This window comes from Oryza sativa, chromosome 10 (genome assembly GCF_034140825.1).
Source record: "Oryza sativa Japonica Group chromosome 10, ASM3414082v1".
NCBI lineage: Eukaryota > Viridiplantae > Streptophyta > Magnoliopsida > Poales > Poaceae > Oryza > Oryza sativa.
This window is the reverse complement of record NC_089044.1, coordinates 19,631,988-19,652,478: the sequence shown is the minus strand read 5'-3', so window position 1 is coordinate 19,652,478 and position 20,491 is coordinate 19,631,988. Positions and strand designations below refer to the sequence as shown.

Here is a 20,491-nt window from a genome sequence, read left to right as displayed (position 1 = left end):
TTGGCAACTATTTTTCTATATTATAATAATAATTCTAACAAAATTATAATATTTTTCTTTTTTACATTTTATAATTTTTTGTGTTTTTTTATTTCTTCTTTAACTAGAAAAAATGCCCGTGCATTGCAACGGGTGAAGTCTATTTTAATCTTATTATTGTTATATGGTTCAGTTAAAATAAAATTCACTGTGGGAGTTCGTTTATCTCTACTATTATAAAAATTAATCATCTGTGCATGAGTCGGTTTTTAAGTTTATTCGTTTTTGGAAATACAGATCCATGTTTGAGTCGGTTTTTAAGTTCGTTTGCTTTTAGAAATATAGAAGAAATCGTATAAGAAATATCTTTAAAAAAACTCGCCCTCCTGCTAACTTGAGACGATTGGATTCCTAATTGCAGCTCATGATTTTTTTAAAAAAAATATATATCCAAACAAGTTCCCACAATAGATTTCTTGTTAACTAAAATATATAACAATAATAAGATTAAGATAGCTTTTAACACACATATATTTTTTCTAGTATATATATATATATATATATATTTAGAAAATCATGAGCTGTAGTTAGGCGTCTGATCGTCTCAAGTTACTATACGAGTGTTTTTAAACAGAATTCTTATATGATTCCTTCTGTATTACCAAAAGTGAACGATCTTATAAACTGAATCAAATACAGATATGTATTTCCAAAAGCAAACGAACTTAAAAACGGATTCATACACGGATGACGTACCAAAATACCGGCAAAAAACATCTTCAATTTTTATAATAGTAGAGATTTGTAACAACATGTTTAATTATGAAATTAAATAGTTATAATTATATTTATATTGTACAAGGTACCACGCTTGCCGCGAGGCAATTAGCAATCCAAGAGACCATCTTTTAAACAGCCCCAAATTCAGCTGCACAAGCGATGTGGTATAAATGATTCAACGCCAAATGTTGGTAAGGTTGATATTGGAAATAAAGTGAACAAACCCCTTTTATTTTACTACTGTCAACGTTTTGAGCTTACTGTTAAACCCATGTCTTCCTTTTTTTTTTCTTTTACTCCAGTCTGATCCAGAAATACTACAATCACAAGTCTGAATCCATGAACACAAGGAGAGACAACATTGGGCAGTAACACACAATAAGTTATGCCACTCGCTACAGTTAGGTGGCAACTATGTACCGTTCTAGCAACTACGGCAACCGATCTGCAATTTTCTGCAGTTGAACTGAAGAACAAACTCAGCTTTGCAGTGACCACTGACCCCCCTGTTGCGAATGTCCTCCAGCTTACTAAAAATAATGGGCCATGCGAGAGGACTGGGGCGCCTGCCTGCTGTTGCTGCTTGCGCCGATGAAGCCTTGCAGAAGGCTCTGTGCGGCTTTCACTTGATCCGGAATGCCCTGGATCTCCACAATGGACTCGGAAGAACCAGGATGGGCTTCGTGCAACTTCACTCTCGCACCAGAGATCTGGGATCAAGGGGAGATTTTCACGAGGAAAACTATTGGTGGCCATTGGGGCATGGTTATGACTGGGGATAGTGCATAATGTTTCTCTTACGCTATACCAGACGGATCTCAGCTAGATTGACACCACCAACACCAATGACAGACTCCAGTTAACTATTTGGAATCCACAATTCGAAGAGCCACCTGGATACCTGCAAAGAGATCATCACTCAATGATTATGAGGACAAAATTCATGTTTGTGTCCTGTAAAAATTCAGTCTGCGTAAGCCATACCCAGTGAGACCTGACAGTCTTCGGTAATCCTCACGTCCATGGATCTGCTCAGCAGCCTGAAAAGAATGAAATTCAAATCTATTAAGCACTGAAGAGAACAAAAATATACATTCAGATGCATCAGAGAGGCATCAGGTGAACCAGGAAACAAGGAAATAAAAAATGAGAAAAGATCAACACCCAACTAAGAAAACTGGTAAGCAACAGCAGCAGAGAACAGCTGAATAACTGAATCTAGGGTTTGCAACAACATCGTAACAATTGAATAGTGTTACCAATGATAGATATTAGAGTGGGCACAAGACAGAAGGATATATTTGGATCACCATGACATATTCTAGAATATTTTTGTCCTTTTTTCAGACGTCTGAACCATCATGGAAGAAAATAGACATAATGCAACAGTCAAATATATGGTTTCATGTTTCTAATGGAAACATATCAGGCGAGGGCCATTTGCAAAGAAGAGGCAAGCTAACGCATTGGAAATGTACCTCAGTATAATCATAAGCATTGGAATTTCCAGCTCTGGTGATTCCTAATTGTTGCACATTACTATTCCCGGCTCTCGAGAGGCCTAATTGTAGTGTAACCCTATTAGAGTACCTATCAGTAGGTACTTGGTCAAGATAAGAACGGCAGGACATATAATCGGCACCAGGACTAATAGATGAGGGCAGTTCTCCATTAGGCAAGCGAGTAGTTGCTGCATATCTTTCGTATGAAGCAGATGGTGCAACTTTGCTACTTCCACTAGGGTACTCTCTTTTAGAGAAGTACTCTACAGGATACACGGTGTAAGGATCATGAGCAGGGCCGGTCCTGAGATTCTGAAGGCCCAGCGTGAAACTAAAAACGGAGGCCTTTATTATAAACCTTCAAATAATAATTACCATATAATATAAATATCTTTAAATAGCAATCAATATTCGTATTTAAAAAATCATACGCATTATATTAAAATTTTCTTTGAAGATTTGTAGGCGCAGAATTATTGATGATGTCCTGATAATATCAGAATTATTGAAGTGGCTGTATTACTCTTGAGCATCCTCAACACACCTACTTGTTTTTGTTATCTATTGCATACTTTCTCAACAGCATAATATCAAGGAACAGGCTAATACTTAAGAAAATATTAATACTAGATTCGTAAATTACAAGGCTACAGAAGTACCAAATTAGTTGAAACAAATCTAACCAATGTGAAACCAGCAAATCACTGAAGTTTGTACGGTTATAACCTTAAATTATCAATTGATACCTTGTAATTTTGTTATAAACAGATAATTCCACTATGTAATCTCGATCTAGATCTAGATAGGCAGTATAGCGTACTTACTGATGGCGGCTAGAGCCCAGCAGGCAGCAGTGCCGTGGTTGTTCTTCACTTCCGCGACGACAATCGATCGATTCAGCACCAGCACATATATAGCAGTCAGCAGTTGATGCGACAACAGATGTGCTCGTCCAGCATGCCGATCAACCAAGATAAGGCTGATATGCTGCGCTTGCGTGTGGCATCAGCATGGCAGTCGGCAGATGAGATCGATCGGCTGATCGTTATACTCGCGATCTCGCAGTTGCAGGCCGGCGAAATCACGGAGAAACATCGCCTCACGTTGCGCGCTGGAAGATCGCTACTACTCGTTGCACAGATAGGTGGGGGCCCTGGGAATCGGGGGCCCGGAGCGATCGCCCCATTCGACCCCCCTCAGGACCGGGCCTGATCACGAGGCCCATCATTGTCCAACCCTCAATATGATGTATCATTGACAGGTCTTCTATATGGTGGATCATTGGCAGGTCTTCCATATTGTGGATATTGGTCTTCCATATGGTGGATCAATGGCAGGTCTTCCATATGGTGGATCATTAGCAGGCCCTCCATATGGGGGACTATTAGCAGATCGTCCATATAGCATGAATTCCTTGTTAGGCAAGATATCAACAGGAGGACCATCAACAGGGGCAAAAGGTGTCGGATTATTGGAAGAACTTCCATCTCTGAGTGTCCTAGTTCAAAGCCTCGAAGCAATCTCTGTCAGGGCTCCTCTTTCAATAGCTGGAAGCCCAGCAACCTGAAAGCTTGGAACAAATGTAAAAGCACAATGAAATGTTAACAAGTAAAAACTGCAGTTATAAAAGTAATATATGGATCTCTGGTGTAGGTATGGCCAAATAAATTACCTGCACAAGCTCCTCATCAAAAGACAGGTACTTAGGTTTATCTGCTTTTGAGTAGACTCGGATTTCAGCCCCAGTCCGTCTTCTCATTTCAGTAATTACCTTTCCACCTTCCCCAAGAATACAACCAACTTTGTTTGATGGTACAACAAGCCGTGTTGTCAACTGGTGGTTCTCAGCAAGTGTACTTGCTTTACTATGGAGCAAAATAAGCGCCTCAATTGTTGGAGACACTGGATCATCTGGAATCTGGAAAGAATATGTAGGAGGATATAAAATTGTAAAGACTCGTGATAAAAATGGCAAGGCAATGCCAATTGGAATAATCATCTGCATATTACCTCCTGAGATGAAACAACAATTAACCTTTCTTCAGAAGCATTTTTGCCAACTTCTTTAACCTGACCGCAAGCACCTGTCTGCACCTAAAATATTGGATTGGATGCAGGTTCAAATTGAATGAACAGGTTTTATAAAATTTAGAAGCGCGGAAATGCACCATGCCACACACTAACAACTTTTATTCAGGAAACAGGATTTAGTTCTGTATTTATTCCAGAAAAGAATGTCTTCCATGTAATCAGAAAATAAGCTAATGGAATAAATTTAGTTCTTTGACAAAATCCATTCACACTGGAAGGTGGGTCTCCGCCATGATCAAGTGCCACAATATATTGAAAGAAATTAAGGGAGGTAGCAGCGAAGAATCAAGAGAGTGCTTAAGGTGAAAAAAAAAAGGAAAGGAGAAGTGATCCGTACCAGAAATTGATCAGTTCGGAGCAGTTGGCCTTGATGCAGCGGAGTCCCCTACGGACGGGAGGCCTTGATCTTGCCCTCCACTGAGTATGCCTTGTAGCTCACCACGCGCCGTCCCCTCCTCTCTGGGTCACTGAAGATCTGGGGGATCACATGCCACCATCACCGTCACCAACCTTGGCCACTACTATATTCTCCTTCAAAGCAACAGATCAAGTGGTCAACAAGGTATTCACTGCAGCTTCATGAAAATTACAAGCAGAGAAGCAGTAGAACCTGAATTTTATCTGTGGATCCTTCCATACCAGAACAGCACCAAAGAAGCATTCTCTTCACTCTCTTAAATGCTCGCACAACAAAACATGGTCAAAGGAGCTTCCACTAGCATTCAAACTTCATAGATACAATCATTTAATCAGAATATTTGCATTAACCCTTCTTTATAAGACTAGCAAAATGCATTTGCGTTGTTACGGAATTAAAAATCATAACAGCACAATGCAGAGAGGAAATCTATTTTGAATCCTAGAGCTTAATTTTAGAATTAATTTGAGTTTTTTGCTTGCCAAGTTTACGCTCCATTTGTTATTAACTCGCAAGGATGATTATGGTTGAGAGCTCCATGGTCTGTCCGTGATTTCCACTGTTCTATCATACAATTGGTTTGGAGAAGGGATTGACAGTGATCCCACATGTCTTGGAGAAGGGATTGACAGTGATCCCACATGTCAGAATTTTGAGAGTTGGTGGTGGGGTGGTGGCAGATTCACCACTCACCACCACCACTACTCCTTTTAAAGTAGTATAGATTTACAGCTATTATCTGTGGGTAGCCAAAAGATTATAGAGACAAAGAAATCATGCTGTCATCCTTTATTCCATGTTTAAGAATGAGACAGATCATGATACTGAATGTCCCAGGATTAAGCTCAAAACCCATCGAGCACAGGTTGTGAAACATCTTTGGAACGCTTCTTGAGCACAACAGTATTGTTCTAGAATAATAATGTACTCCCCAAAATATAACAACTTCTCTACCAACATTCTCTTCCCAACCAATCACAACCCTCCACCATTCACTTTTCCCACCTACCTCCACTACTCATGCAATCACAACCCTCCACTACTCACTTCTACCTACTTTCTTAATAATCGTGTCCAACTCTAAAACTTCTTATATTCTAGGATAGAGGGAGTATGTGGTGTTATCCATCTCACTCCTTGCTGCCTCACACAGGTAAATAGAAACATCATTCCATCAGATATTTCATGATTAGTACATGTGCATAATAATACGTTGAGATAAGATAATCAGATCGGAAACCATTCTATACAATCCAATCTTGTTCCATAAAAAATATATTGTGATGATCAGTACTGCATTTGGTAAAGAACAAAGCTTCAGACATATCTTTTGTTCAGTTAAAAAACAAGTCAAACTATTCAACACCTAAACAGTACACATAGATGAAATTTAATGAAACCCTATAAATTGTTTTGGATCTAATGTCAAAATTACTGCCTAGACACATTAAGTTTGAAACTCCAGTCACAAATCCCTTTATGATCCGTTAGTAGAGATAACGACAAACTTTTATGTTTTTTCTGGCATCAACAGCATAACATAATTGCTTGTTTACAGTCTAGGAACCACAGTAAAAATAATTCGGAGAGGTGGCATACATACCTCGCTATTTACACATACAGAGAAGATCCCTCCTCTAATAGGACTGTAGGAGAAAAGAATTCCAACACAGAATTTCAAAGCTGCAAAATGCTTCAGCAGCTCAAAGATTCTATAAAGGACTTGTATTTTTCAGGGAGAAACCTATAATATTCTTGATATTTTCCCCCAGACAAAAGATCTATAAACAAGGAAGCAGTGGATGCTTCGAGGGAAAAGTGCTTCTCATCAATCATGGAAAGGTAAGTGCCAGCCCTGGTTATCTCACCTCTCTGCAACAGTTCCCTAACAATGAAATTTAGCATGCCAGAGTCAACAGTACAGCCATTGTCCTCCATTGAAAGAAAGAGTTGATCCAATTCTTCTAGCAACCCCTGTCCTATAATATTTTCAGCCATCAACCTGTACGTCCAATAATTCGGCACTAAACCGTTAGACGAGAAAGCAACAAACAAATCCTTGGCTTCATCATTTCTGCCAACTTTAAGCAATGCATCAATCATAATGTTGAAAGTCCTAGCCTCAAGCTTCAAATCCATCAAACATAGGTTCTGAAACATCTGAAGTGCATCATCAGTGAGTTTGTTTTTGCAAAGTCCATGAAGGATTATGTTGTATGTGCTAAGTTCAATCTGCGTTCCACTTTCGGTAATCCTGACATAGAGTTCTTTTGCAGCAGCAGTTCTTCTGGTTTGAAATAAACCTTGCAGAATTATGTTATACGTAATAATATCAGGACTAACACCACTGCTCTCCATCTCCTTAAAAAGAACTAACGCGTCTTCCATCCTACTAATTTTGCAGTAGCCATTAATCAAAGTGCTATAAGTAACAGTATTAGGTTTCAACCCAACTGAGACCATGCCAGAAAGTAACTTCATTGCTTCATCCATCTTACCTGCCAAGCAATATCCATCGATGAGTGTACTGTATGTAATGATATCAGGCTTCACACCAATACGTACCATCAGGTCAAAGAGTTTTTCAGATTCTATAACCCTCCCTTCTTTGCAATGACTGTCAATTATTGAATTAAAGAAAATAGTGTCCAGACAAATGCCTCGATCCAACATTTCAAGAAATAACTATTATATGTCATGCAATCAGGCATGACACCATTCTTAACCATCGTGGTAAGTACCTCCATGGCTTGTCCATAGCTTGACCCTTGCATAACGCAGCAATAATAGAGCTGTAGGTCACAACATCAGGTAAAATCCCCCGGTCCAGCATTTCATGGTATGTACTGTAAGCTTTGTCTGAATCCCCCTCTTTGAAGAAGCCATTGATGACAGTGGTATACGACACCACATCAGGTGGGCTACCTCCTCCTCGATCATCAGCCATCATGTGCAGCAACTCGAGAGCTTCTTGGCTTCTGTTCTCATCACACAGCCCGTTGAGAAGATTATTGTAGGAGAAGACATTTGGTATGCAACCGAGCTCGGTCATTCTGCGGAGCACTATGTCCATTGCGTCGCTCGTCCTCTTGTCGGCACAGAGGCCCTTGAGCAGAGGAGTGAAGGTGATGGCTTCCACTCTAAATCCCTTCTTAATGACATTGCCCAAGGCCGCGAAACCGAGGTCCAAGCGGCCCGCGCGGCAGCAGCAACCGATGAGAATGCCGTAGGTGCACAAGTCGGGAGTTACCTCGTCGGCGCCAGCTCGGGCCATGCGGTTGTAGCGGGACACGGCGGCCGCGGGGCTGTGACGCGCGACGTCGGCGAGGGCGCGGTTCAAGCCGTAGATCGAGGCGCCCCTGCCACGCCGGAGCAATTCGTCGAACACGTGGCGTGCGTCCTCGGCGCCACTGCCCCCCGCGCGGCCTCCTCGCCCTTGGATCGAGCCGTCCGAGCGAAGGGCGCCAACAGCGCGGGAAGCGGCGCGGCGCGCCATGCCCGCCCTAGCTGACAGGTGCAGCAGCAGCGCCGGCGGAAACCAACGCCGCAACGCAGTTTGTCTTATACGGAGAGGTGGGCGGCACCAGTGGAGGATAGAGGGGAGGGGAAGGAGGAGATGGCAGGGATGGTGTAGGAGATCGGCGACGAGCAGGGCGTGGAGAGAATGAGAGATCGGCCGGCGACGTCGGGGCAGGGAGATCGCGATCGATCTCTTCTGCGCGGCGCTCTTGGGGAAAAAAAAGACAGAAAAAAACTAATGCTATAATAATGATTATATTTATTTTAAAGTTCCATGGGAGTTATAAAAGATAGTTCTGAAAATAAACAATGTCCCTTCTCTCCCACCGTAAGCGACAACAGCTGCGCATTTTCCTACTGCGCGCCGTGAAATAATATGATATGGTTGGATTTAATTTTTATTAAATTAATCATGATTAATAATGCTCTTTGAATATTTTTTAAAATTTTCGGAGCTTAATTTCTAATTTTGATAATATAAACACCTTTTCAACATTTATTTAAATAAAATTCCCAATTTCTCTATGGGCCATTTTCAGTCCATTTACTATCTCAGCCCGCAAATAAATTCTACTTTACCTCCTCCAACTCCTCCTCTGACTACGTTTGTTCGACCCTCCGGCCTTCCCTCGGCCCATCAAGCATGCGCGGCCTGAAGATGGAGGCGTTCTGAGCCGTCTGATCTGATGGACAGCTTGGATCGCCTCCGTGTCGCTGAAGATACGAATGGGGAAAAACCTAACCCTCCCTCACATTTCCTTCTCTCTCCATATCCTATCTCCCAAGCAGCGGCGGCGGCGCCCTCCCATACCACGTGCGATAGCAGCGACATCGTTCCCCGTGAGCGGCGGCGGCGGCGCTCGAGCGGATTCGGCGGCATCGGCAGCTTCCCGCGGGATTGAGATAAGATTTGTGTGCTTTTTATTATTTTTTCTGTTCTTTTTCTCTATTTTTTGGATTGTCTAGTTGGATTTCAATCGGATTTACGGACGAAAATTTAATGTGACGAAAGGAAAATTATGAATATTTTAATTAGTTAAGATAAGATTTAGGCTATCTCTTTTGGTGATGCTCTAAAATAAAAGCATAGTTTAAATTTGCTATAGTCTGCTACATCCTCAGTTTCATATTATATGTCATTTTGATTTTTTTTCGTAATCAAACTTCTTTAAATTTGGCTACATTTATAGAAAAATATAGTAGCATTTTAATAAAAAAACAAACATATTATAAAAATATATTCCATGCTACATTTAATGAAACTAATGTGGTGCTTAAATGTTGCTAATTTTTTTTCTATAAATTTAGTCAAACTCAATAAAATTTGACTAAGAAAAAAGTCAAAACAACTTATAATATGAAACAGAGGGAGTACGAAATAAAAACTACTCCCTCCATCCAAAGAGGTAATAACCTATTACCGAATTAGACATTACATACGACTACAAATCTAGATAGCCTAATCAAATTCGTGAATCCAAATAATATCTAATCTAGTACTAGATTCTTATATTTTGGAAGGAAAGAAGTACTTCATCCGTCCCGTAATATAGCAATATAGTATGGAACGAGATTGTTATATTATGGGGCGGAGAAGTAGTAAAAATGTTATTGCAAGTTTGCAACTGTGCCAAAACCGGTGTGGTGTTGAATGAAACATATGTTAACGTGATAAAATGACATTATTAAACTGTACAAACAGTTTAATAACCGATGTATTGATTATTGGGTAGTTAGTAGTAGTGCATGCTAAATAATGAACGTAAGGGCAAGCTATTGCTCGTTGTGCTCTGTGCTAAGGGGCTCAAATTGTGGTGTAGATGACGGTTCAAGCTAAAGTTTCAGCAGAGGATAATGAGAAGGATATCATCTTAAGATCATAAGATGTAGGATCAATATATACCTACTGCCTAGATACCTTAAGTTTGAAACTCCAGTTACAAACCCCTTTATGATCCGTTAGTAGAGATAACGACAAACTTTTGTGTTTTTTCTGGCATCAACACCAGAAGATAATAGCTTGTTTACAGTCCAGGAACCACAGTCAAAATAATTCGGAGAGGTGACATACATACCTCGCTATTTACACATACAGAGAAGATCCCTCCTCTAATCGGACTGTAGGAGAAAAGAATTCCAACACAGAATTTCAAAGCTGCAAAATGCTTCAGCAGCTCAAAGATTCTATAAAGGACTTGTATTTTTCAGGGAGAAATATATGATATTCTTGATATTTTCCCCCAGACAAAAGATCTATAAACAAGGAAGCAGTGGATGCTTCGAGGGAAAAGTGCTTCTCATCAATCATGGAAAGGTAAGTGCCAGCCCTGGTTATCTCACCTCTCTGCAACAGTTCCCTAACAATGAAATTTAGCATGCCAGAGTCAACAGTACAGCCATTGTCCTCCATTGAAAGAAAGAGTTGATCCAATTCTTCTAGCAACCCCTGTCCTATAATATTTTCAGCCATCAATCTGTACGTCCAATAATTCGGCACTAAACCGTTAGACGAGAAAGCAACAAACAAATCCTTGGCTTCATCATTTCTGCCAACTTTAAGCAATGCATCAATCATAATGTTGAAAGTCCTAGCCTCAAGCTTCAAATCCATCAAACATAGGTTCTGAAACATTCGAAGTGCATCATCAGTGAGTTTGTTTTTGCAAAGTCCATGAAGGATTATGTTGTATGTGCTAAGTTTGTTGGAAATTTGGTCATAATTCGGCATATTTTAATCCAAAATAACAAGATAATAAACATGATATTTACAATAGGATTTGATCCAGTGATAGTGGTGAATGTAATCAACATGAGCATGCTTAACGTTGAATAAGCATCAACAATCACATAATGACACAATGTTGACATTGCGATGAACATTAACAGTAAAACTTCTAATTGAAATAATGTAATAAGGTTATACCCCAAGAATGGTCCTCCGCTGGAGTTTGAGGCAGTATTGCCTCCGTTGGTGTTGACGGGAGTCTCCTTCTCCTTGTCTCCAGTGTTCGACATGTTGGTGAAGATGAAGTAGATGTTGACGAACAGTGAGTAGTCGCGCCTTGCGCTCCCCAAAAACCTGATCGCCCGCCCGTCTGTGCAAACGTCGCAGCAACGCGTGGTTTCGGAGGCCTACTCTCCCAACGCGTGTGCACACACTCGTCGGGATGGGATTACCGTAGCAGCAACAGCTTTTGAAAATGGATGAAAGTGTGTCTTCTTCTTCTCGCGGGAGATCAAATCCATTCTCATTTTATAAGAGGAATGGAAGATGAAGAGTAAGAGTCATGGAATAGGAAGAGGAATGGAGCAACTAATTGTCATCAACTAGCCATGAACCATCCTCCACTACACAACCATCAACCAACAATCAATTAAGAGTAATTGATGTAAGTTACCAATGGAATAGGAAGAGGAATAGAGCAACTAATTGTCATCAACTAGCCATGAACCATCCTCCACTACACAACCATCAACCATCCATCAATTAGGATTAATTGATATAAGTTACCAATTCCTTAATCAAATGGATTAATTCTCAAAACTCTTCATCCCATTGATATCCCATAGAAGAATGAATTCACATGAATTCCTAGCATAATGAGCCTTGGAATTTATTTGATTTAATTGATTTAAATGGATTAATTATCCAATTAAATCTAACAAAGTTCAATCTGCATTCCACTTTCGGTAATCCTGACATAGAGTTCTTTTGCAGCAGCAGTTCTTCTGGTTTGAAATAAACCTTGCAGAATTATGTTATACGTAATAATATCAGGACTAACACCACTGCTCTCCATCTCCTTAAAAAGAACTAACGCGTCTTCCATCCTACTAATTTTGCAGTAGCCATTAATCAAAGTGCTATAAGTAACAGTATTAGGTTTCAACCCAACTGAGACCATGCCAGAAAGTAACTTCATTGCTTCATCCATCTTACCTGCCAAGGGTAATGATATCGGGCTTCACACCAATTCGTACCATCAAGTCAAAGAGTTTTCCAGATTCTATAACCCTCCCTTCTTTGCAATGACTGTCAATTATTGAATTAAAGAAAATAGTGCTAAGACAGATGCCTCGATCCAACATTTCAAGAAATAACTCTTCAGCCTTCTCCCATTTGTCAAAGATACAGAGACTATGAATTAGGGAGTTATAAACAATGCTGTCAGGTCTTAGTCCTTCATCGATCATCTGCTCAAAATAAAGCATAGCATCTTCTACTCTACCTGACTTGCAAAGTACATCTATAACTGTTCCATAGGTCACTGCATTCGGATTCAATCCTTGCTGCCTCATTTTGCTGAATACAAGCATTGCCTCTTCTACTTTCTCTTGTTTAGCGTATGCACATACTAGAATGCTGAAAACATAATGATTAGGGTGGATACCGTTTCGTACCATCAAATCCAAGAGACCATGCATCTCAACAAGGGCTCCTTTGGTAGCATACCCCTGAAGCAGGGTACCATAGGTAGTAATATCAGGCTTTAGGCCCCTCTTGGTCATAGAATCAAAAATCTTTCTTGCTTCCGTGCATCTTCCGTTCTTGCAAAGATAATCCATGAGCGAGTTATAAGTAACAACATCTGGTTCGACACCATCACTGCGCATCTTTTTGAGAAATACAATAGCCTCTTTCGGCTGCCCTGAAGAGCAAAACCCATGCACAATACTATTATATGTCATGCAATCAGGCATGACACCACTCTTAACCATGGTGGTAAGTACCTCCATGGCCTTGTCCACAGTTTGAGCCTTGCATAGCGCAGCAATAATAGAGTTGTAGGTCACAACATTTGGCGAAATCCTCTGGTCAAGCATTTTGTCCAGATCCCCCTCCTTGAAGAAGCCATTGATGACGGTGCTGTACGACACCACATCAGGTGGGCAGTCACCTCCATCATCAGCCATTATGTGCAGTAACTCGAGAGCTTCTTGGCTTCTGTTCTCATCACACAGCCCGTTGAGAAGAATATTGTAGGAGAAGACATCTGGTATGCCACGACGGAGCAATTCGTCGAACACGTGGCGTGCGTCCTCCGCGCCACCGCCACTGCCCCCCGCGCGGCCCCCTCGCCCTTGGATCGAGCCCTCCGAGCGAAGGGCGCCAGCAGCGCGGGAAGCGGCGCGGCGCGCCATGCCCGCCCTAGCTGACAGGTGCAGCAGCAGCCAGTGGAGGGGAAGGAGATGGCAGGGATGGTGTAGGAGATCGGCGACGAGCAGGGTGATCGCGATCGATCTCTTGCGCAGTTGTGTGCGGCGCTCTTGGGAAAAAAAACCAGAAATTTCCGTTCAGAATGGCCCACTTTTATTTTTTTTATTGTACTGAAAAATTACCCTTGCGTTGCAATGGAAAAAAAACTAATGTTATGATAATGATTATATTTATTTTATAGTTTCATGGGAGTTATAAGAGATAGTTATAAAAATAAACAATGCCCCTTCTCTCCCACCGTAAGTGATAGCAGCTGCCATTTCCTCATCACGGACCGTGAAATAATATGATATGGTTAGATTTAATTTTTAATTAAATTAACCATGATTAATAAATCTCTTTTAATTTTTTTTTGAAATTTTGGGAGCTTTATTGCTAATTTTCATAATAAAAACATCATTTCAGCATTTATTTAAATAAAAATCTAAATAACAGTTAGTGATGCTCTAAAATGAAAGCACAGTTTAAATTCTATAGTCTGCTACATCCTTCGTTTCATATTATATGTCACTAGCAAATATGCCCGTGAGTTGCAATGGGTGAACTAAAAATTAAAGATTTGCACTGGTTTTAGGAGTTTGAGGGGACAAATTAAGGGAGCTAAAGCGAAATTATTCTGTGCGGAGCGTACACATGGCCTATGGGGTGGCCCAATAGTGCGGCCGGCCTGGGAACAATTCAGAGGCAACTTAAAGGACCTAAAGTGAACTTATTTCACGCGGAGCGTACATGTGGCCCAATAGTGTGGGCAACCTAGGAGTGGCACCCGGCCCAACGCGGGAGAAGCCGTAGTTGTCCGATCTGATGGACGGTCCTGATTGATCCCGATCTATATAAAAACTCAGCAGCCCAAACCCTAACTCTAAAATCATTTTTCCTCCCCCCTATCTCTCTCAAAGCCACCACTCCCCTTCCCTTCCTCACCGGCGTCGCCGCTCCCCCCCGCGCGCGCGCCCTCACCGGCGGCGCCGCTCCATATCCCCCTCTTCCTCCTGTCTCGCCGGCGCGGCCACGGGGAGGCGGCGACGGGGAGGGCACCCTACTGGTTCCCCTCGACCACTCCCTCCCCCTTTCTCCACCGGCGGCGCTCTCCCTCCCGGCGTGGAGGCGGTGATACATTCTAGTATAATGAATTTGGATAGATGTGTCACATTCACCTAAAATCTCTTATGCTATGTAACGAAGGGAGTATTGCAACTTTGCAAGTTTGTAAATGTGCCAAAACCGGTGTGTTGAATGAAACATATGTTAACGTGCTAAAATGATGTTAACAGTTTAATAATCGGTGAATTGATTTTTGCGTAGTTAGTAGTAGTACATGCTAAATAATGAACGTAAGGGCAAGCTATTGCTCGTGCACACTTGCCATGTGCACTGATATTTTGTTTTTGACATTTTGGTTTTTAGTAATACCCCTTCTTTTTTTTAAAAAAGTCTTTGTTCCTTTATAAAGGAAAGGAACATCGTATCAATATCACACGTTATACTGTCATATCCGTATACAATCGCTTGTGCGCATACCATATAAGATCGCTTGACACGCAGTAACTGATATGTTGAGCTGACCATGGAATCTCGTCAAATTCATACCCAGAACGCAGAAACAAATGAAAAGGTAAATCACATGCACGTAACACAAGTGAATCCAATACAAAACATTATTACACTTACCGAATGGTGTACCCGGACACAATCTTAAAGAAACTAAAATTAACAATAAATCCCTTACCTTACTCATTAATATTCATAGTCACTAGGATTTGAACCTAGTAGATAACGTTATGCACCCACAACTCCTTCACAATAATTCCTTTGGTGCTTCCCCAAATTTGATATCCTTAACTTAAGCCAAGTAATCGAGCGTCTAATATCAAATCTTACCAATAAATTTGTGGAGTATATAATTACCAAGTTTCCCCTTTTCTTCTATCTTTTGGTTCATTTTCACTTCGATTTTCAATGAAATATAACTCATTTGTGCACGACAAAATTACTTTGTTCTACTGCTTAATCGGCGTGGCAGCACCAAGTGCACAAATGAAGGCAGAAGCAGTCTTACCATTCAGTGTTCGATCCTAGCCTGCCCTACACCATATCTTCAAACAAGAACACAGGATTGCATTGACAGACTCGAGCACACATTTTTACTTCACAGTTTAATTTAATGAAACGAGCAACTTCTCCTAAATTACGATAAGTTCTTAGGATACGTTATATATTTGTATTGTTAAATATAAAATAGGGGCTAAAATAAACTACATCAGAGTCTATTTTTACAAATCTGACTAACAACGGACAGTCCTGTATTTCTCCTCTCTTCAGTCTGCAAAAATGGACAGCACTCAGCACCTAGTCTGCTACCAGCCATACTAGAGGCTCAGGAACATGAAGTAGATAAATTGTGGACTAGAAGTCTAGAACATATATAAATTATAAAACATGGAAAAAAATTCCCACTCAACGTGGGCAAGCAAATTAGCATGATATGCATGAAAATAAGGTGCTAACATTCAAAGATAGAAATAAACAAAATTCATTATGTGGTTTGGCCATATGTGTATGCAACAAAGTTCTTCATTTTAAAGAAGGTGCTATAACTGTGTGAATAGAACTATGTTCAAGGCAGCCACCAAAGAGAGTTTGGTGTTTTCCCCAAAATCATATATGATTCATAAAATCTTGTTTGTTTACCAAATTCTGTAATTGCATATATGTCTACTTAAGAAAGCAGGGATGAGACTACAGCCATACCAGCTGGCTCCTGCTGTCCATACGCCGCAAAGGAATTACTCCTAAGAGATACATTGCCCATCAAATAATTCGGAACATAAATATACTTGTCTTGCTTATAAACTTGAAACACCTTCCTAGAGTTAGAAGGGTATAGATATCCAAAAAACTCTGATGGTTCGCAACATAGATAGCAGGGCTACTATTCGGTGGCAGGTTCTCCATTCCCTCGACGTCAAGCTTGTAGAACATGGAAATTGTCAGAGTTGCCCAAATCTTTGCAATGTAGTGCTGAGCTCTCGAAAAAAATTTGCAAATATACTTATTTTTTCAATAATTTATGTTTATATACATGCATGGAGAGGTTTTATAAAAATATACGCATCCCGCGAAACGGAAACGCGGGACAGCGACGGTTCCGCAGATTCAAAATACGGGACCGACGATCCTGCGCGGAACCGTCATGGTCCGGCAGCTCCAAAACGCGGAATCGCGACGGTCCCGCGGTTCCAAAACGCGGAACCGCAGTGGCCAGCGACTCCAGCACTGTGCAGCGCAGTTTATACACTGTTTTAACCCTGTGCAGCACTGTTCACACATTGTTCATGGTCGGTGCCGCGCCTCCATTGTGCGGAACTGACCCGGGAACTGTGTAAAACAGTACCAGAAACAGTGTCAAACAGTATTAAACACAGTGCCATGCAGTAAAAAAATGTTGGCGCCGCGGTTCCGCACACTGGCGCTGCGGGAGCGTACCGGTTCCGCGTTACCGGCAAGCGAGACTGGCTCGGTCCCGCAGCCCCATTCCGCGCGAACGCCTCGGCCGTCCACTCCGCGCCGCCACGCCATACTTTTGTTGCGCTCCCGCATAACCGATCTGCGGATTAGTTATATTTTCGCAAATTCTTCATACTAGTGTATATAAACGTAAATCTTTTTCAAAAAATGGGTATTTTCAAATTTTTTTCCTGAACTCTCCTCCGGTATCGGTCAAATAGGAGCACAAGTGGATGAACCACAACCATGGCGACAAACAAAAAGATTGCTGCAACTGCAGCCACCGCGTAGAAGCAAACCCCTCTGACCCTTGAAATCACATCGATGTCTGGTAACCAAATCAACAACAAAAGTAACCACATAAGAAATGCAATTCTGGAATTCGGTATGAATCCCATGAGTTTGTCCATGTACATGATTTTATTTGCATCCGCACATTACATGTAAACTGTATAGACATAGTTTTTTGTTTTGCATCATACATCTTAGTAAGAAATATCCATTGCTGCTCAAATTCCATGAAACACAAATGCACAATAGCTAGTATTAGCTGCTACAAGTTCTTTAGAAAGTCTTAACAACTGCCTGTTCTCCTCAATTTATACTAAACATTCTATTGACACCTTCAAGGTTGGTGTGGAGCTAACTGTTATAACCAACAATATATCATGGTGGTTAACAAGAATGATGCGCTGGCAATGATTATGTTTGATTTCCACACCTTCAGTTTTAAAATTAGAGATGGCAATTTTGTCACTGCAGGTTCAAATGATTTTTCTCCCCTCCACAATTCCACATTTTGTCAAGCAATTGCCAACAACGTTCCAAATGTAAATGTTCCAGCAAACTACATTAATGGCTATGAGGCCTGCCCAGCGAGACGAACATCACAACACATTTTGCGAGAAAAAAAAATAAAAAAGGGAAGAGAGTGGAGGAGGCTGCAAACCTGAGAGCGCCTGCGGCGAATCCCCCATGGTAGCGACACCACCAGCGGCGAAATCCGATCTCACCACAGTCTCCCTCCGCCGCCAGCTCGCCGCCAAAGCCTGCGGACCAGGGCGGAGCAGCGCGGCCGATACACCCTGATGCGGATGGCACTCCACGCCTCGGCCACGGTCGCCCCCCGCCATCACCACTGCAAAAACGCCAAAATCACAAATCAACCGGATGAGAAGATATCAGCTAGCGGCGGCCTCGAGATGCGTGTGATTACCGTGCGCGGTCGACGACGTGGCAGCGGGGGCAGCGACGTGGGCGATTACGTGGTGGCGACGCCGACGCGGCGGTCAAATGCAAAAGGGTCATCACCACCACCACTGTCGGTGATTACATTTTAAGATAGACGGAGTCTTTTTGCCATTTCTCTGGAGTTCCCATCAGAACTGTGCGCTCTTATTGAAATCCATCCAGTTGAGCCTCTAATTGGATTTGCATTGCCACGATCCTTTTTTATATTCAACTTCAAACCACTACCATTGCTGTGCCTCTCGCCTAATGAACCACTTGATGCCCCATTGCTTGATATAAATGGAGAACAATTGAATGCCTTCTGTGACAGACCAGCATCACTACCAGAAGATATAGTAATATGAGAAACTTCTGATTTTGAAGATAAGCAACAATGACGTGTCTGGTTCGACAAAAGTTTTTTTTTTTCGAGTTCTTGCTCTTTCCATCATTAAATGAAGTTCCCCCCATGACATCTGCTGCATAACAAAGCTTCAAGAATGTCACTAATTAAACTTATACGAGGAACCAACAAGATAATCTGGGTCAGGAAACATGAAATATTAAAAATATCAGGTAGCATTTTATAAATATTTGGTGTCAGGCCAAGTTCAACATCTGTAGTGAGACTTGAATGGCGACCAAACTATATTGAGACAGTGCATAGAAAAGCCAACGAGATCAACTGATCAAACAAAATTGGTGTTTGTTATTACCAGAGTAACTCTGTTGAGAGACTTTAGACGATTTCGGATATGTAGAGCTGGAAACAACAGAAGAATTCTGAAGTATTGAAAGAGCTGCAGCAAAACAAAATAGGCGTCAGACTGCAACTTTAACATACTGGATGTTTAAAACATTTTATTGTGTTAGCGAACACATTGTATTATTAAGAAAAATACCTGATAATAACTCAATAGTATTGATAATGACACCAACAAAAGAAAGCAAGGAGCGTTTCGGGTTCAATTTTCTACTCATATTAAGCAAATGGGTCTGCAAGAAGCAAAATGAATGTAAGAGTTCATATTGCTTTTTCAGGAAGAAAAGAAAATTGTTAAGCAGACATACAAAGTCGCACTGTTTGCACATTTTGCACAGAACAAATCAGGAGAGAAGATAGTACAGAAGAAGGAAATGGGTACTAAACTGAAACAGAACATATAAGGAGCATTACCTTGTTATCATCGCTTAGAAATATGGCATTTTCCAATATTTTCAAACATTTCAAGAGGAGAGCAGCACTTTGCAAAGATGTTCCTTCATTTCGGTCCAAAGCTGAAGTGGATGTATCCTTTATGAGATTCTGATACACAAGGTTTGCCACCAGAAGTATATTGTTAATTTATTTATTCAGTTTATCAGCGTAATATGATTGCATTATTAGTTGGGGAATAAAAAGTACACAGATAGGAACACCAAGCATTTAAATTAATGCGCAATTTACTCCAAACTTGCTTACACATGCAAGAACAGCAAGTATAGCTGGAAAAGTAACATCCAAATGAATAATGTTCACTTGGTGTAGATATGTCAAGTGTTATTATCGTTTCAAGTGTTATTATCGTGGGGGATATAATCATCAGAGGAACTGTAAGATACTAACACCACATGCAGAATAAAAAAGTATTAAAAAACTATTTTTGCAACATAAAACAACATAATTTGTGTTGCAGCCAATTTTCCATGTCCTGATGAAAATAGTTACTACCTCAAGCATTTTCCATGCCCCAAAATATAACAACCTTTGGCTATGTATCTGGACAAGCATTACTTTCATGTGGCTTCAAGCACATTAAAGCTAAAATGGCGAAAAGGAACAAGCCTGCACAATCCATTAGAGTTGAACAAAGGAAATGTAAAATATGCGATGTTAGCGAGATCTCACCTCCAATGTTGAATGAAAATCCACCATAACGTCAAAAATACTATCAAGACCTCCCATCTCCCTTAATGTCTCTTTAAAATTTCCTCCAACTCTGGACACTGTGTCAGAAGTCTCTGTAACAATCAAATATTTGATAAGGGAAAACCTTCCTAGTATGACAATGGCCATAGGTGCTTCTAGTGCAGTCCACTACTCCAATTCAATTCTGCAACACAGATGGAAGTCATCAATCAAAAGCAGGTGAAGAAAAGGGCTAAGCAAACCACCCATGAATATTGCAAATAGGTGCTATGTAACTTATGACAAGTTGACAACTGCTTATTTGGCTCATATAAATAAATATAATGGTCATAAAGGGA

The 20,491-nt window shown here is 41.0% G+C and overlaps 3 protein-coding genes across 4 annotated transcripts; all 3 read right to left on the bottom strand.

The window, feature by feature from the left end:
• Window positions 1-969: 969 nt before the first annotated feature.
• LOC9267680 (protein Rf1, mitochondrial) lies at window positions 970-8,515 on the bottom strand. Of its 2 annotated transcripts, XM_066304688.1 has the most exons (8): window positions 7,512-7,650; window positions 6,374-7,268; window positions 4,690-5,079; window positions 4,272-4,355; window positions 3,934-4,179; window positions 3,086-3,824; window positions 1,744-1,799; window positions 970-1,660 (listed from the first exon to the last, which is right to left on the bottom strand). In XM_066304688.1, the coding sequence occupies exon 2, from the start codon at window positions 7,261-7,263 to the stop codon at window positions 6,466-6,468; it is 798 nt and encodes a 265-aa protein (XP_066160785.1). In that variant the 5' UTR covers window positions 7,264-7,268; window positions 7,512-7,650; the 3' UTR covers window positions 970-1,660; window positions 1,744-1,799; window positions 3,086-3,824; window positions 3,934-4,179; window positions 4,272-4,355; window positions 4,690-5,079; window positions 6,374-6,465. The 2 variants fall into 2 exon arrangements, with proteins under 2 accessions (XP_066160785.1, XP_066160786.1); XM_066304689.1 differs by having other exon boundaries at window positions 4,690-7,268; window positions 7,512-8,515.
• Window positions 8,516-12,100: 3,585 nt separating this feature from the next.
• On the bottom strand, window positions 12,101-13,582 carry LOC9270095 (protein Rf1, mitochondrial). Its single transcript, XM_015758789.3, has one exon. It carries the CDS (start codon window positions 13,429-13,431, stop codon window positions 12,226-12,228), a length of 1,206 nt encoding a protein of 401 aa, XP_015614275.1. The 5' UTR covers window positions 13,432-13,582; the 3' UTR covers window positions 12,101-12,225.
• A 2,947-nt stretch (window positions 13,583-16,529) lies between these two features.
• Window positions 16,530-20,272, bottom strand: LOC4349007 (uncharacterized). Its single transcript, XM_066304690.1, has 8 exons — window positions 20,133-20,272; window positions 19,422-19,550; window positions 19,147-19,240; window positions 18,961-19,044; window positions 18,231-18,720; window positions 17,964-18,152; window positions 16,994-17,114; window positions 16,530-16,885 (listed from the first exon to the last, which is right to left on the bottom strand). The coding sequence occupies exons 5-8, from the start codon at window positions 18,320-18,322 to the stop codon at window positions 16,841-16,843; spliced, it is 447 nt and encodes a 148-aa protein (XP_066160787.1). The 5' UTR covers window positions 18,323-18,720; window positions 18,961-19,044; window positions 19,147-19,240; window positions 19,422-19,550; window positions 20,133-20,272; the 3' UTR covers window positions 16,530-16,840.
• Window positions 20,273-20,491: the final 219 nt, after the last annotated feature.

Bases quoted from the DNA above. Each gene is read 5' to 3' on its own strand.
- LOC9267680 (XM_066304688.1), bottom strand. From the start codon at position 7,263: ATGGATGAAGCAATGAAGTTACTTTCTGGCATGGTCTCAGTTGGGTTG.
- LOC9270095 (XM_015758789.3), bottom strand. From the start codon at position 13,431: ATGGCGCGCCGCGCCGCTTCCCGCGCTGCTGGCGCCCTTCGCTCGGAG.
- LOC4349007 (XM_066304690.1), bottom strand. From the start codon at position 18,322: ATGACCCTTTTGCATTTGACCGCCGCGTCGGCGTCGCCACCACGTAAT. The intron at 18,153-18,230 runs GTAATCACACGC...GCGTTTTTGCAG, and splicing joins CACGTCGTCGACCGCGCACG to TGGTGATGGCGGGGGGCGAC. The intron at 17,115-17,963 runs GTTTGCAGCCTC...ACTAATCCGCAG, and splicing joins TTCGCCGCAGGCGCTCTCAG to ATCGGTTATGCGGGAGCGCA.